This window comes from Aphelocoma coerulescens, chromosome 9, assembly GCF_041296385.1.
Source record: "Aphelocoma coerulescens isolate FSJ_1873_10779 chromosome 9, UR_Acoe_1.0, whole genome shotgun sequence".
In the NCBI taxonomy this organism is placed as follows: Eukaryota; Metazoa; Chordata; class Aves; order Passeriformes; family Corvidae; genus Aphelocoma; species Aphelocoma coerulescens.
Window position 1 is genome coordinate 11,446,308 of NC_091023.1, and position 14,376 is coordinate 11,460,683.

General features: G+C 35.6%; 1 protein-coding gene across 1 annotated transcript in view; it reads right to left on the reverse strand.

The window, feature by feature from the left end:
* The window catches only part of DNER (delta/notch like EGF repeat containing), a 117,573-nt gene that overhangs the window by 50,349 nt on the left and 52,848 nt on the right, over positions 1 to 14,376 (reverse strand). Inside the window, exons 3-4 of the mRNA XM_069024189.1 lie at positions 7,082 to 7,176; positions 4,514 to 4,680 (exon numbers count right to left, since the gene is read on the reverse strand). Coding sequence (XP_068880290.1) covers positions 4,514 to 4,680; positions 7,082 to 7,176 — 262 coding nt within the window. The remainder of the gene's footprint in view (positions 1 to 4,513; positions 4,681 to 7,081; positions 7,177 to 14,376) is intronic.

A 14,376-nucleotide genomic window follows, 5' to 3' on the forward strand; every position in this document is an offset into this window, starting at 1 on the left:
ACAAGTGTTATCTATAGCAGTTTTCCAAGCAGACTGGGAACTGTGTGAAATTCGATCTGCCTGACTGCAAGTCCGCCAGCCACAGGTGTATCTTTGGATACACCTGAAGCACAGAAGTGTTGCCTTAGTAAGCAGGTATATTCATTTAGCGCCAGGGTAAATTAACCGACTCGTACAGAAACAGATGGTGTACAATCACTGTAAAACTTCTAAAATGTGAGCATTAAAAATATATTTTTAATGCTTTTATTATACAGAAGGTTTGGTTTTTTCAGTATTTTCACAGCAGCCTATGTTCTCAAAATTAATGTTCCAGTTCTCAGTCAGAGAATGATAGCATGCTTGGATAAAAGAGATGCATGTAACAAATCATAAAGGATTTTTGTGGGAAATGCCATACAAGCTGAGAATGTCCTTCAAAGTTCTTTAAAGGCATTTTTTATTTTTTAAAGAAAAATGTTAATGAATCATTTTTCTCAAGACAGCTATTATTTAATCAATTCAGTAAATCTTCTGCATTTGCAACAGTCTTGCATAGAAATATATATACAGACTCCAAAATCCAGTATATTATTCCCTGAAAGAGAGAAGTGCATAATGCTGGGTAGATTCGATTCTCCCCAAAATACATAACAACCAGCACTTTTAACTCACCCCAGAGATCCTCAGCTGTAACTACTAGCATTCAGGAGAAGTTCTGAAAGACTCCTGCACCAACTGATGGTGCATCAGGGAACTCTTTTCCCATTTTTTCAGACTTGTAAAATGTATTTCATCTGATTTCAATTTTTCAAGATATATTGCAACGGAGAATAGGTGTATGACTCTAACAATGTAAAGTTTTGCAGTTAACTCATTCTCAAATGTTCTAATACCATTACTGCCAGCATGAATATATGAAGATCCAGTAATAAAACAAATACTGATGAGACATTTTATAAATATAAACAGTTTATGCAAAAATCACTCAACTTCCAAGAACATTGGGACAAAGAGTACGAATCTGTAAGTCTAATTAATGGAAAGTCTGCCTGTCACTTCAATAATGTTTTAAATGTTGAACACCTAATTGTCATCTCTTATTTAAAGACAGTATTAAATCCCTCCCACTTCCCTTTCTCACTATCTCTTTGGCCAATCTTGATGCCCACGCATAGCACTCCACAGGATAGATATATTTCTGTAGACATATTAAAAACATTTCCTGTTCAGAAATGCCCTCAATTAAATACCTTTTTTTTAAATCTTGGTTTCAAAAGAAACGTTGTTGCAAAATGTGAGCAGAGATGAACAGCTCACTTGGCTTGTCCTACAGACCAACCACCTCATGACCATCTCTGTTTAGCAGTAACCTTGCATTAAAAGCCACCAGCCCCTTGGGATGTGCCATGTGCTTCATCCTACTCCTAATCCACACAACTCACTTTCTCACTTCAAAGCCTGAACCATACTGGGCTTTTTTCCCCACTGGCTAATAAGTACACTTTCTAATAAAACGTAACTAATTATTTTAAAAGACTGGCACATGTGTAGTAGCAAATCTTACAACTCTTTAAAAATACTCTGAACAAAGCACAGAAGGAACATGTTACAGAAGGCACAAGCCAGTCTTCTGTGGGCTACAGGTGGGTAAATGCTGTAACTGAACCACATAATCATGCTGCATAATCACAGCACCATAACTCTGTCCCTGCACTGCAAGAGACTGTTTGCAGATGCAGCAGCCATTTTATAAACCCCATTACAGAACACAGAGCGCTCTTTTTGGGTTAGTTGTGCTACACTCTCCCCCTTCATTCTCACACAGTGCAGGTACTGTCTCTGGGGTGAACAGCTCTGTGCTGACAGGGGCTATTTTTAGACCTCAGAAACAGCATTCTTCCCAGCCTCTAGACACTGTGTCCCGAACCACAGAATCAGCAAATCAGCACATTACTGCTGACTTCTTAGTCTAAACAACTTTAAACTTGTGTCACCACAAACTAACACGAAACAAATAATATTTCCCTAAATGTTTTATCTTCGACATAAATAACTTATTCAGAAAGATTTACAAGAGGCAATTAAAGTACCTTGCTGAGTAACAAAACTTGGAAGGAACACAGTGAGAAATGACTCAAAAAGGATGTAGATCAAAAAGACACACATATACAAGAAAAGTCAAACCAAAAAAACCCACTCACATCTTCCTCATTTTTCTTTTACAGTTCTAATTAGAATTTTTTTTCAAGATAAAAAATACGCCCTGGTACAAAATTCACCAATTAAGAGAAGAAACCTTTAAAGTCTCATTTGAATAAACAGAAAAAGAGTAGGGGAAGGAGAAGGAAATTATATAAAGTAAATGTATTGACTGACATGGTCCACCACCTTACTGTGTGGCTCTGCTTACAGCAGCCTACAGCATCTTGTGATCTCCTCGTATCATTCTAGCTTAAATATCATCAATAAAAGCACTGGCAACATTACTGCTTTTTCATATAAAATCACCCACTTTAACTTATTGTCCTTTAGAATAAGCTTGTCATGTACATCAAGAAACATGAACATTTGTCTATAAGAAAAACTTTATTCAAGTGACTTATTGAAAGCTAAATGATTAAAAACTTTTGAGGCACATCAAATTGACAGACCTCTGCCATACATCTGGATCAAATCTGAAGTAAAGATCAAATTATTTTTCTACAAGCCTTGGCAGAATTATGGATTTCAGTTGAGTGAAGAGAAAATTTATTTACACACCAAATAACTGAGTTACTTTTTAAGTTTTACACCCAAGAGTTACACTTCATTGGACAAAACTGCTGATGGGAAGTAAGCAGAAGATTTCCATACAACTGAGAAGGAAATTCAGAGGCTCTTAAACTAAAAAATTCATGCCTTAGTCTCAGCAGCTGGAAAATTTTACAGAGTTTCACTATCAGGAAATTAAAAAGAAAGACCAAAGAATGTATCAAAAACCACATGGAAGTAAAGCAAGAGGTCTCAGAAAACTTGTAGTGCATGAAATAAACCATTTTCATGAACTCAACCTTGTCTTATATTCATCAAGGAAAAGGTACATTTTCACCTCATGTTACCCAGCACACAATAAAAAATTCAAAGAATCCCACTGACAGAAATTCAGCTATAGAGGAGAGTAGGAGAAGACAAACTATGAAAGAATAACACAATGCACGTTTTAGTTATCTAAATTAATAGCCTGTGCTGTATGGCTTGTACAGTCAAGTGGAGCCTCCATAGAGCAACTTCGGTCCTCTACTTAGGCGCTTAGACCAAGCTGTGCCTTTAGGCATTTTCAACACTGCATAAAAGTTACCAATTATCCTGTCTTCAAGATACTTTTATCATACATTAACTACCACAAAGCAAATGCAAAAGTTTATTCCAGAGACATGAGAGGATGACTTTAACTCTGATAAATTAAATGCAAAACTAGATTAAAGGGGGAAAAAAAGTCTAAAACTAAGTATCTAAGAAGAAATAATAATATTAAAAAAAGAAACTGGAAAATTATTTGAAGAAAATAAACATCACCAAAAGAAACCTCTGATGATAAGAATAAAATTATTCTACTAACAACCTTCAGCAGTATCTTTGAAAAGTGATAGCTAAAAAAGGAGAGAACGAGGTACTACTTCTGCATTTGGGCATTTCTGTATTAGCTATACACTTGGAATTTGTTCCAGTGTTTCTACATCAGAATGCTTTTAATTTTACATTTATTAGCATGGTAAGTTTTCAAATAACAATTGTGGCAACTTATAGTTCCTCAAAAAATACACAGCATTTCAAGCAGATAAAATTAAGTGCTTTTATTACAATGACTTTGGTTTCATGTCATTGGTATAATAAAACATCTGCCCAGAAATCTCAATTTAATTAAGTCTATTGTGTCTATGCATAAATATGGAATTAAATCTGTATTATTTCCCATACCCTTAAAAATAACATATCAGCCTATTTTCATTATACTCCTTCCACAAAGATGCTTAACATTTAATTGCTGAGTGAAACAAATAGTATATTTCTAAGGTTCCATATTAACAGAGACAACACTAGAAGATAAAGAAGTAGTGCAATTAAACACTGACAAAATATAATAGGAAATCTGATCTTCTAATATATTTTTTCAATTTTCCTGTGTACAGGATTAAGCTTCTTCACAAAGCATCCCATAGCACAATACCTGACAAAGAAACACCTCAAGCATTCAAATATATACTGCAGCATTTTCCAAAAGCTTATTAAAATAGAACATATAAAATAACTTGCATCATCTCGAGGTATCAGACAAAAATGACCACGTAGATTTTAAAGTGAATGGTGACAAGTGTAAGAATTTAGTGTAGTTCTTGTCTGGTTTGAATGAACCAATGTCCAAAACAGTGTCCTACTATCCCATCAGGATCTTTCAGCACTTTAAGGAATTAGTCCTTTGCTCCTCTAAACACTCAGTAAACCATCAGCTGTCACCTAGAGGTGATGGACAGAAAGTCAGCGTGTTACTCACCAATAAAGTAGTTGTTTCCTAATGCCAGCATATCTTCAGAAAGCACAAGGCCACCCAGTGCCTGGAGAAGAGTGACACTTCTGCCATCAATAAGTGAACATTGTTTAAATCCAGTGCTTGTGACCTTCCATAGCAGGATGAGAGAAGCAGTAGCATCTTGCCTTATTCTAAGAAAAGAAATTGAGAATATTTACACTGAGGGAAATTGGTGTTATTAGGAAGTACATCACTGTAGAACTGAAGCTTAACAAAGATGGGAAACTTAAATCTAGCAAGTATGGAATCAGGAAAAATAATGAATGTTTTTAGTATGCCCACAAAATTTAAAAATGCTTCAATTGTAAGATTGCATAATAGTTTATATAATACCAGATTAAATCATACAGAGTCCCAATTTCTGATACTTGAAGGTCACCATCTTAAAGCCCAAGAAGTTTTACATAAATATCACATAACAGTAAAGGATCCTTATTCATTCTTTGTATTTATGCCTTTTCAAGTAGTACGTCCATCCTACATCTACAATGCCATCATTTTCTGCAGCTGAAGTACATCCAGCCCTGTTGTTTACTGAAGAACATTCAATGTTCGTTCAATACCAAGAGACAGATCCTGGTAGAAATCCTCATTTGTTTGACACACCAGATCGAAGATTCAGGACAGTTTATTCTTGTAAATCAAATGAGTCATGTAATGCTCCCAAGGTCACTGAGCCCATGGTGCCTTCCTGAATACTGACAGATTGGATAGAGAGTCTAGCAGTGCATACACTCCATTAGGGAGCACTGGACACTATGCTGGTCTTTGTCCTCGCAGGGCACTTTTTTTCCTCCTCACCTCCATAAAGAAACAATACAAATCTGTCATATTTCTGGCAAAGTCCCAAATATTTGCATTAATTTCCTATGAAGGAATCCCAAAGGAGTTTGAATAATCCTCTAAAAATTCAAACACAACTGCATCAAACTGCTAAAAACTGGTAATTCTCTCCTGCTAAAAACAGACCTCCAAATACATACAGATGAAGCTCTGTTCCACAATTTCCTGTACTGAAATTGTTTCAATCCTACTAAAAACACAAGGTAGTTTATCCCTGGTCACTTGTTATTTGACTTCAAAACAAGAAAAGCAAAGTTTTGTAATTATGTGTGACAGAAGCTGAAAAAATGTTGCAACTAGACATCATAAGAAGTAAATTTTTACACTATTTTGCATCCTCTTTAAGAACAAGCTCAACTGCTATTCCAAAAACTGACTGTCTCACTTTTAGAACAAGATAGCGACTAGTTTCACAGTTTAGGTCTCATCTGACAACCAAAACAAAATCAACTTATTAAACTGAAATTATTTTCCTTTCACAAATAACCATTAAACCAGGTATGTTACTTGGGCCTTTAAGATAGCAAATAAAATGAAATAAAAATAGATCTTGACTTGCACTAATCTACCCAGGTATAAAGCACTACTAAATATATGCAGTGTAAAAATGATCAAAACTGACTGTGTACTCTGCAACCTCCTTTAAAATGGGGTTTCTCCATCAAGGCTCTTAAATAGAGCTTTAGAATCCACAAACGCCGGCTTTTTCCTGATTCCAAGAAAAGACACTTGTTTGCTTTCAGATTCCACCCAGCCAGGGCATCCACACTCCCAGACCTCTTCCTGAGGCTTAAGGCTCATGAATGAGCACAATTCAAAACCCCGTGGGAGGGCCCCCACGTTTAACAGTTACTGCTCCAAACTGTCTGCAGCTCGTCTGCTTGCATCACTTTGCTTTTTCCTGTGAGCATGGCCTTTTTTAACAGAAACATGGGATTCTGAAAGATAAGATGACAGTATGAGAAAAGTACACTATTTTGGGAAAATGTAAGTCTAAAACTGCAGCAAAGCTGTGAGCCAGAGAACTACGTTGGCATATTTTTTTTTTAAATGAAATTTCCAATAAGAATATGCTTCATCCCAGCTGACAGAATCAGATCTTTCTAGGAAGTCAGGTTCTGTTAATTAAATGTAACAAAGCAAGTATTTGATCCAAAAAGCATGAATTTGAAAAGTGAGTAACCAAATAAATTCAAATTTTTGAGAAACGTGGTTTTTAGGACATACACAAAGATTTCACAGCTGATGATGACACCCAAAGCAATAACCCAGAAATCAAATACAAATCCACAAAATACATGCATGTATATAATCAACAATAACACTTTTTGTCAGCAAGTTCATCTTGAGATTAAAGGGGGAAAAGTGTTCACTGCATGAAGTAGAAAGGAAATGTCATATCTTCTCCAAACTGAAATCTTCAACACATTTGCCCTAATTTCTAATGCATTATGATAGCCCAGAGACAGCTTACATGCTTAAATTTCTAAAACATTAAATATGTGGGAGAAATTATGGCAAGCAAAGAGCTGTCATGGCTCTGCTACATGCTTGAAGTCTGTCTGAATTCTCTCATAGTCTTTTAGTCATTTGACAAATCTGCCTATCTGAGAAACTGTTGTCTAAAATATCCAGTCAAATGAAAATAAAACTGCTTTTATATCTCATCAAATATAAGAATATTCTCACTTTATTGATGTATTCTGTGGAACTTCAAAGGAGATAAGCCGGCCTCCAGCAGAAGTATTGGAACTGGCATTTCCACAAGCCACATCTGGGATTATCTGAAAATAAAAATAGCTTTATTTAACAATAAACCATAAAATCTGACCAAAGAAAACATGAAAGATTTTTTTTACAAATGACACTAATAGCCCAGCAGTCATCTTCTAACAATCATCAGGAACATTCACTGAAACCTTTATGCTGCCAACAAAGGTGCTGAAAATTCACATAACCATCCTTTCAGGGTTTTGTTTTAACAAAAAATTCCTGCATGGAAGTGTGAACTTCTAAAAGCATCTTCCTTTAAAACTGAACATATTTAGAAAAAGATGAATAGCCTTCTGGTCTTTTAGAATAATAAATAAAGCTCTAACATTTGCCACATCCAAGAAATAGCACATCATTAATTTATTCAGTCCTGAAGGATTTATAGTAACAAATACAGACATTGCCTTTCTACTATATTGAAATATGTTTTTTTCCAAACACAGGTTTCCTTTAAAAAATACTCTCCCACTTGCCCATTATTATTCTTTCCAAGTAAAAGATGCTTGGACACACAGTGCTTTCAGATGGAAAAAAAATGATGATCACAGTGAGAGTGAAAGGATGCGTTTGCCAAATCTAGTGACACCTACTAGGCATAGAAATCAGTTGCTACATTAACTAGATCAAGACAACATCATGCAACACAGGAATCACAGACAGACTCCTTCATTATTCAGATCTTCAGAAGTAGCAATTTTCTGAAGGGAGTTTGAAAATTATTAGTGTTTCCAAGGGCATATTTATTTCAAATAAGTAATATTTTATGTGGCATATTTGAGTCTATCACTTAATATCATCAGAAGTTTTAAATAACTTTTCATGTATCTTCATCAACTTGCCTATGAAATATCACAGTGGGAAAAAACCCCAACAAACCAGTTTAATCTTCAAATTTCTAGGCAGTTTGTAATGTTATTCTTTCAGCCATAGAGAATGTTTGCAAGCTTTTTACACCAACCTTACTGAAAAAGCTAAAATGCAACCTGACACACTTCCATTAATTAATCTGACATAAAAGCAAAAGCAAGAATAAAATTTGTAAATTTAAATAAAATTCAAACACACATTTTAAATTTTGCATGAATGTCATTAAACAAATCTAAATACAAGAACAACAGAAGTCCAGAATACAATGCAAGTAATAATTTTTAGGACACTCAGAGCTTATCTTGACTCAGGCAAGACAAATACTCAGTATTCATATTTCCCAAGTGAATGATTTCCCAGTGTCTAGGTTACTCAACTCATTGCTGAATTCCCTGGTGCATACAATATGAACACATTATTTATGAAAATAAAGTCAGATGCAATTTTACTGTATTTGTTCAAATTAATTTTAAAAAAAGATAATATATTCATTACAATTTTTAATCTCAGAAGTCAAAACTATGGACCTAACACTCAAAGTACGATGCATCCAAAATTAGTTTGGCTAACACTCTTCCTTTTATATTTGCCAACATTTAAACTTTTTTTTCTTTGAGAATCTACATGCCTACTGGAACAAAGGGAAAAAAGAAACCAGTATCTCTAGTCTCATACAGTCTTATACTACATCTAAAATACATTCGCTTTTATAGTATTTCTACAGTTTTGTAATTGCATGCTTCTATTATCTTGGAACACAAGGGGGGAAATTGTAATTTAAGCATTTCATTTACCTTACTGTTTAATATTAGAAGTTTTTAAAGTAAAAGGTATTGATGTCTTTGCAACTAGAACAAAATAAAAGAATCACAGAAGCAAGAGCTGAACAAAGTGGCTGCAGAACAAGAGCTGAGATTTAACCTTGACAAAACGGAAAAAAAACCCAAATGAATAAACAAAAGACTTTGGTTTGCAAACACATCAGAATTTAGGATTACTCAGCAGGAAAAGCACACACAGGAAATATTGCAATGATAATCAGAAGAGTGGAAGGCAAAATGCATGATTTTGACTCTTCTATTAAAAGATCTGTAGTGTTTGATGTATTTCTCTAGGAACTCCATTTGTAATTGGCCCTGACTTCCTGCTCTAAGAATCTGGTAAAATAACCATCTAAACCAGTAGGATGCTAAACCGAGGATTTTAAAACAGCTGAAATTTGAAACTTTTTATATATTAACAACCATGATACTTGGATCAGATGAAAAACACGTGAAGACGCAGAAACTCTCATAAGGAAAAAAAAATGGCCCCAGCAGTGTCCTATTTCAGTCAAGTACTATGCACACAAAAAATGATGGCTTTGACACGTGAATCAGGAAACAAATTGCAGGTTTTCCACGGCTGTGAGAAACTTGTAGAAAGATTTTTACATGTGCCTCTTTTATGTCTTAACAGAGCACTCTGCAAAACTGTACTGAAGAATGAGGGCAAAGACAACCAATATATTACAACAATAAAGGACACTCAGAAGATGAAAACAATCTGTAATTTTCACTCTCCAAAAAAAAAAAAAAAAGGCTGCTAGAACTGGTAGGAGATATTTTAAACGGAAGTCACTGGGAAATATGCTTTAATGATTTCCAGAGGACAAAATAAAGATTATTCCTAGCCTAAAATAAAAAATACAAATAGAGTTGCTATCTAAAGTCATTTAAAGACAACCAAAAGAAAACATAACATAACTGTGATGACATCAAACACTTCTGAAGCATCTAATAGTACAGAAACTTTAGGACAGCAAGAAGGTTACTGGGGAACAGACTTACAAACATTTACACTAATGATGCAGCTACTTTAAAAATAGCCACCAAAGAAAACAAAACCTTTATGCACCTTCTAGAGTCTAAAGCATGTTTAGGAGCTGATTACAAAGATAAGTTCCTGTGTCAACAGAGAATACATCCAAGACTCTTCTTCAATACCTTATTTAGAGTTTAAAATTATTAAATATCAAATTGTTGACAGTAAATACAGAATTCCTTTTTACATAAATGTTCCATAAGTTTGCATCTAAATCATGAGGTTTTTTCTTAGAAGATAACATAATATATAAAAACTACATTTTTTCTTCAAATGCTTAAGGACTTTATATAGGTAAAAGAGCAGCACCATTTGAAAAAGCAAGGGTGAAACCTTGAGAAGAATTCTTACTCCTACGATCTCTACCGGGGCCTTAACAACACAGCAGTGATTTTGTTAGATTTCCTTACTAGTGGTACAGAGGAGATTGCAAAGAAAATCAGGGGTGGTACCTAAGAAGAGAGCAACAGACTGTTCTTCCTTACTACAACTATTCTGAAGAAATTAAATAGAGTGAGTTAGACAGATACTCTCCTGCCTTACAAAACCAGAATAATGAGAGATACACTTAATTCAAGAAGTGCTGAAATACATACATAAATCCCAAGGCAATATTTTTACATGAGTGAGTGCCTTTATTACTTTGCTAAGTGTACTAGACTTTAATTCAATGAGGCTGAGTGGCATACAGACTCTAAGTCTACATTTATGCAGCCTCTCAGTGCTGAAATTAGTTCTCTGAAGATAGCTATTGTATATGAAATTTCATAGTATATTTCTTGAAAAGTTGAGCAGACATTTGTAATTCTACAAGGCCTTATCAACACGGGCAGACTACTCCTGACAGTGCAAAACACAGCCATTCTGCGACCATGATACGTTTGCATTTCTTTTGTGTCTCAACCCCAAGTTCACAGAATGGCAGAAAGTTTGTACTTCTTGCAAAATATGCCACACTTTCGTCAAATTTAAAAGTGGCAAGTGGAATGGCTGAATTCATATAAGCCTTAGAAAGTCCTCACTACCCTATTAACAAGGTATTAATTAATATTTCTGGAAACCAACAGATAGCTCCAAACACTGGAGGAGGTTGCCCAAGTATCTTGTGGACTTTCCATCCTTTGAGTTATTTAAGTCTCAACTGAATACAGTCCTGAGCAACCTGCTCCAGCTGACCCTGCATGGAGCAAAGGGAACAAAGTCCAGAGGTGCCTTTGCCCCATGAGCCAGTTGCCTGTTAAGTCTTTCCTGTTAATTGCCACTGTAACTTCAGTGACACCACAGCCTTCACTAAACCCCACTCCAGCATACACTGAAAGTGCTTCATTTTGAAAATATCCCCAAATGTAACACAAATAACTGTGTGTGCATGTGTGTGCACCTGTGACTCAGGTACTTTCCTCCTGTCCTGAGAATGTTCTCTTTGGATAATCTCTTGTTTTTTCATCTCAAAAAGCTGTTCTCCTGTTTTTACCTCCTAGTGGGGCAACAGAGAATTCTGCACTGTCTGCAGCCAGAGCAAAGTGGGGCAGATTAGTCTGGAATTAAATAGAATATATGAATGCACACATAATTCTTGAACTAAATAAAAAAGATGGATACAAACTCATCCTACAGCAAAGATCAGTGCTTAAAAGTAAAAAAACCTAAAATTTTAAATATTTGAAATGACATTATGTTATGGAAAAAGAAAATGAGTTCTTTGAGAAAAGCAACACTGTGCTCTGGGGTGGTGTCCCATGAAATTTGGCACAGTCATTAACAAAGAAAACTTTTCAGCTCTTCAGTGGGACAGAAACTGTCATGACAAATGCAGTATGAGGAATGGTCTTGTAAATGCCAGGTCTTTCAGATCTTCTTCCAAGGGATTTCATATTAAATTTCAATTCAATAAAGCAAGTTTCATAATGTGCAATTTTGGCTTTTCTGAACATATAACTACTTTTCTATCAGAATAGGGCCTGCAGGATTTATTCTCTTCTGACCCTCTAAGTGTGGCAAGAGGTAGCCCTTATTTTCTAAGAATTATAATGTTTGGCAGTCTTTCTTATGCAAGGGAAAATAATATATGAGAGAAATAAAACAGGTTAGATCCTGACTAGAGATCTTGAACAGCTGTTGGCAAACAAAAAGTGAAAATAGAAGTAGGAAAAGGCAATATAATAGAACCATAAGACAGGGATCTAGTACTATCTACTTATTGTTGAACTGCCAAACAACAAAACAGGATGATTTCTAGCACAGAAATTGAATTCAGAACAAAATTCTAGAAGAAAAAAAAAAGCAAAAACAACAACAACAACAAAACAACAGCTCCAGTTCCCTTGCCCTGTAGCACAGAAAAACTACTTCTTCTGAAAAATCTAGTGTCATTTAGCTTAACCTCCAGAGTTTCCACCCTCAGAGTTTCAGATGGAACAATGCTTGAAAGAAAACAAGAACAGAAAGAAAATCAAGGTTTACTTCTAACATATCTCACCAGTGGGAGAGAAAAGTAAAAGTGTTTAGAGTAGGAGTAGTGCCTCTCTGAAGAACAGCAAGGGGAGACTGACAGACGGCATCCAAAAACAGTATCAAATGAAGAAGGCTTACCACATATTGTAGCACTGAAACCTGATGTAAGGAAGGCTGCAAATCCACCCAGCGAATCCTGTTGCTGGCAGTCTGCTTCTTTGCTCATCTGAGCAAGAGTCACTTTGTAGAGTCAGCAATCACAGCACCAAGAGGATCCAGCACATTCCAATGCACAGCAATCCTCTAGATAACATTATTGAAACTTTCTATTTCTGTCACAGACTATCAATGCCAACATTACACCAAGAGGTAGATGCATCAGCAGGCACAGGAGGCTCTCTTACACAATGACAGATTAACTAGGTTATCATATTAGCCAGCTGCCTTCTTGTCTCAAGATGGCCACCAAAATCACTGACAACTTCATAAAATCTGATGTTCAGTCTGTACTGGTTTTGGCTGCCATGGAGTTAATTTTCTTCACAATAGTTTGCATGGTGCTATGTTTTGGATTTGTGATGAACACAGGGTTGATAACAGGGATATTTTAGTTATCACTAAAATGTTCACACAGCACCAAGGCCTTTTTTCTTTCTTAGACTGCACTACCAGCAAGTAAGCTAGGGGTGCTGAGGGAACACAGTGGGACAGCTGATCCCAACTGACCAAAGGGACATCCCACATCATCGAAAGTCATGCTCAGCAATAAAACTGGGGGTGGGGGGTGGAAGTTGGCCAGACCTGCTGTTGCTCAGAGACTGGCTGGGCATCAGTTACTTGGTGGTGAGTAACTGGGGCTTTTTGCATTACTTGTTTTGTTCAGCCTTTTCCTTTGTTGTTTTCTATCTTTTTTAATTATTGAACTGTCTTTATCTCCCCATAAGTTTTCCCACTTTTACCCTTCCAGTTACCCCCCATCTCACTGGATGGTGCAGTGAGCAAGTGGCTGTGTGGGGCTTAGCTGCCTATCCTCTGCTTAGATCACAACAGTCATTCAATAAAGATTATTTCCATGAACAATTAATAGTCATTTCTTATTCCAGAGTGTATGGAGCTGTTCTGAAAAGAAAGGCAAACACTGTGTAAACAAGTTCATTGAGCAAAAATTCCACATAGGCATGCAGTGTATGAGTTCAGGTCACTGGAGAATAAGCTGGGACATAAACTTCAACCTAAGACTGTCAAGTCAGCTATAGATATTTCTACACCAAAACACTGAAAGGCAGTAAACACATCAGGCCTTTTTTTTTTTTTTTTTTTTTTCCTTTTTTCCCCTCATACTTTCTAGGACTTCAAAACAGGATAATTCCTGAAGGAGTAGTTAAATGAATCCAGATACTTTTCAAAAACAGCTCTGGATCACCAAAAATTCTGAGCCCACCCACCAATATAGCTTCAGATGAGCAGGGTTTCAATATCTTGATGTAATTGCACTCACTAGAATTTCTGTCTTAAAGAGCTTTGATTTTAGGAAAGCTAGTACTTATGACTATCTATTAAACATGATTTAGTAATGGAACATCATAAACTGAGGTTTGTATGAACTTCACATAAATTTTGTTTAAGCATATTGAGCTTTTAGAGATATTTAGGGTTTTATGTAGAAAATAATTATAATAAAGGGTAGCACCTATCCAGAGATATATCAAGTTGTCTATGAAAATGGTGTCTGTATATAACAAAAAGTTCCATAAATTAATATTGTAGCGGAGAGAGTTAGTGAAGTTACAGATTTATCCTAGAAGAAAGCTAGTATTATTCTATCAAAATCTGTGTTTCCTTCATTCTCCTTATGTGTTTGTAGAATATCTTTTTCTCAAAGCAAAATAAAAATCCTAGAGGTTTCCAAAACAAATCTTATATACAGGTAGAAGAGCTGTCCTAAATCAAACTAAAATTACACACATTCCAGTACTTTAACAGCAATTATAAGAGGGAATACCAAGAAAATAGGGTAAGAAAAGGGC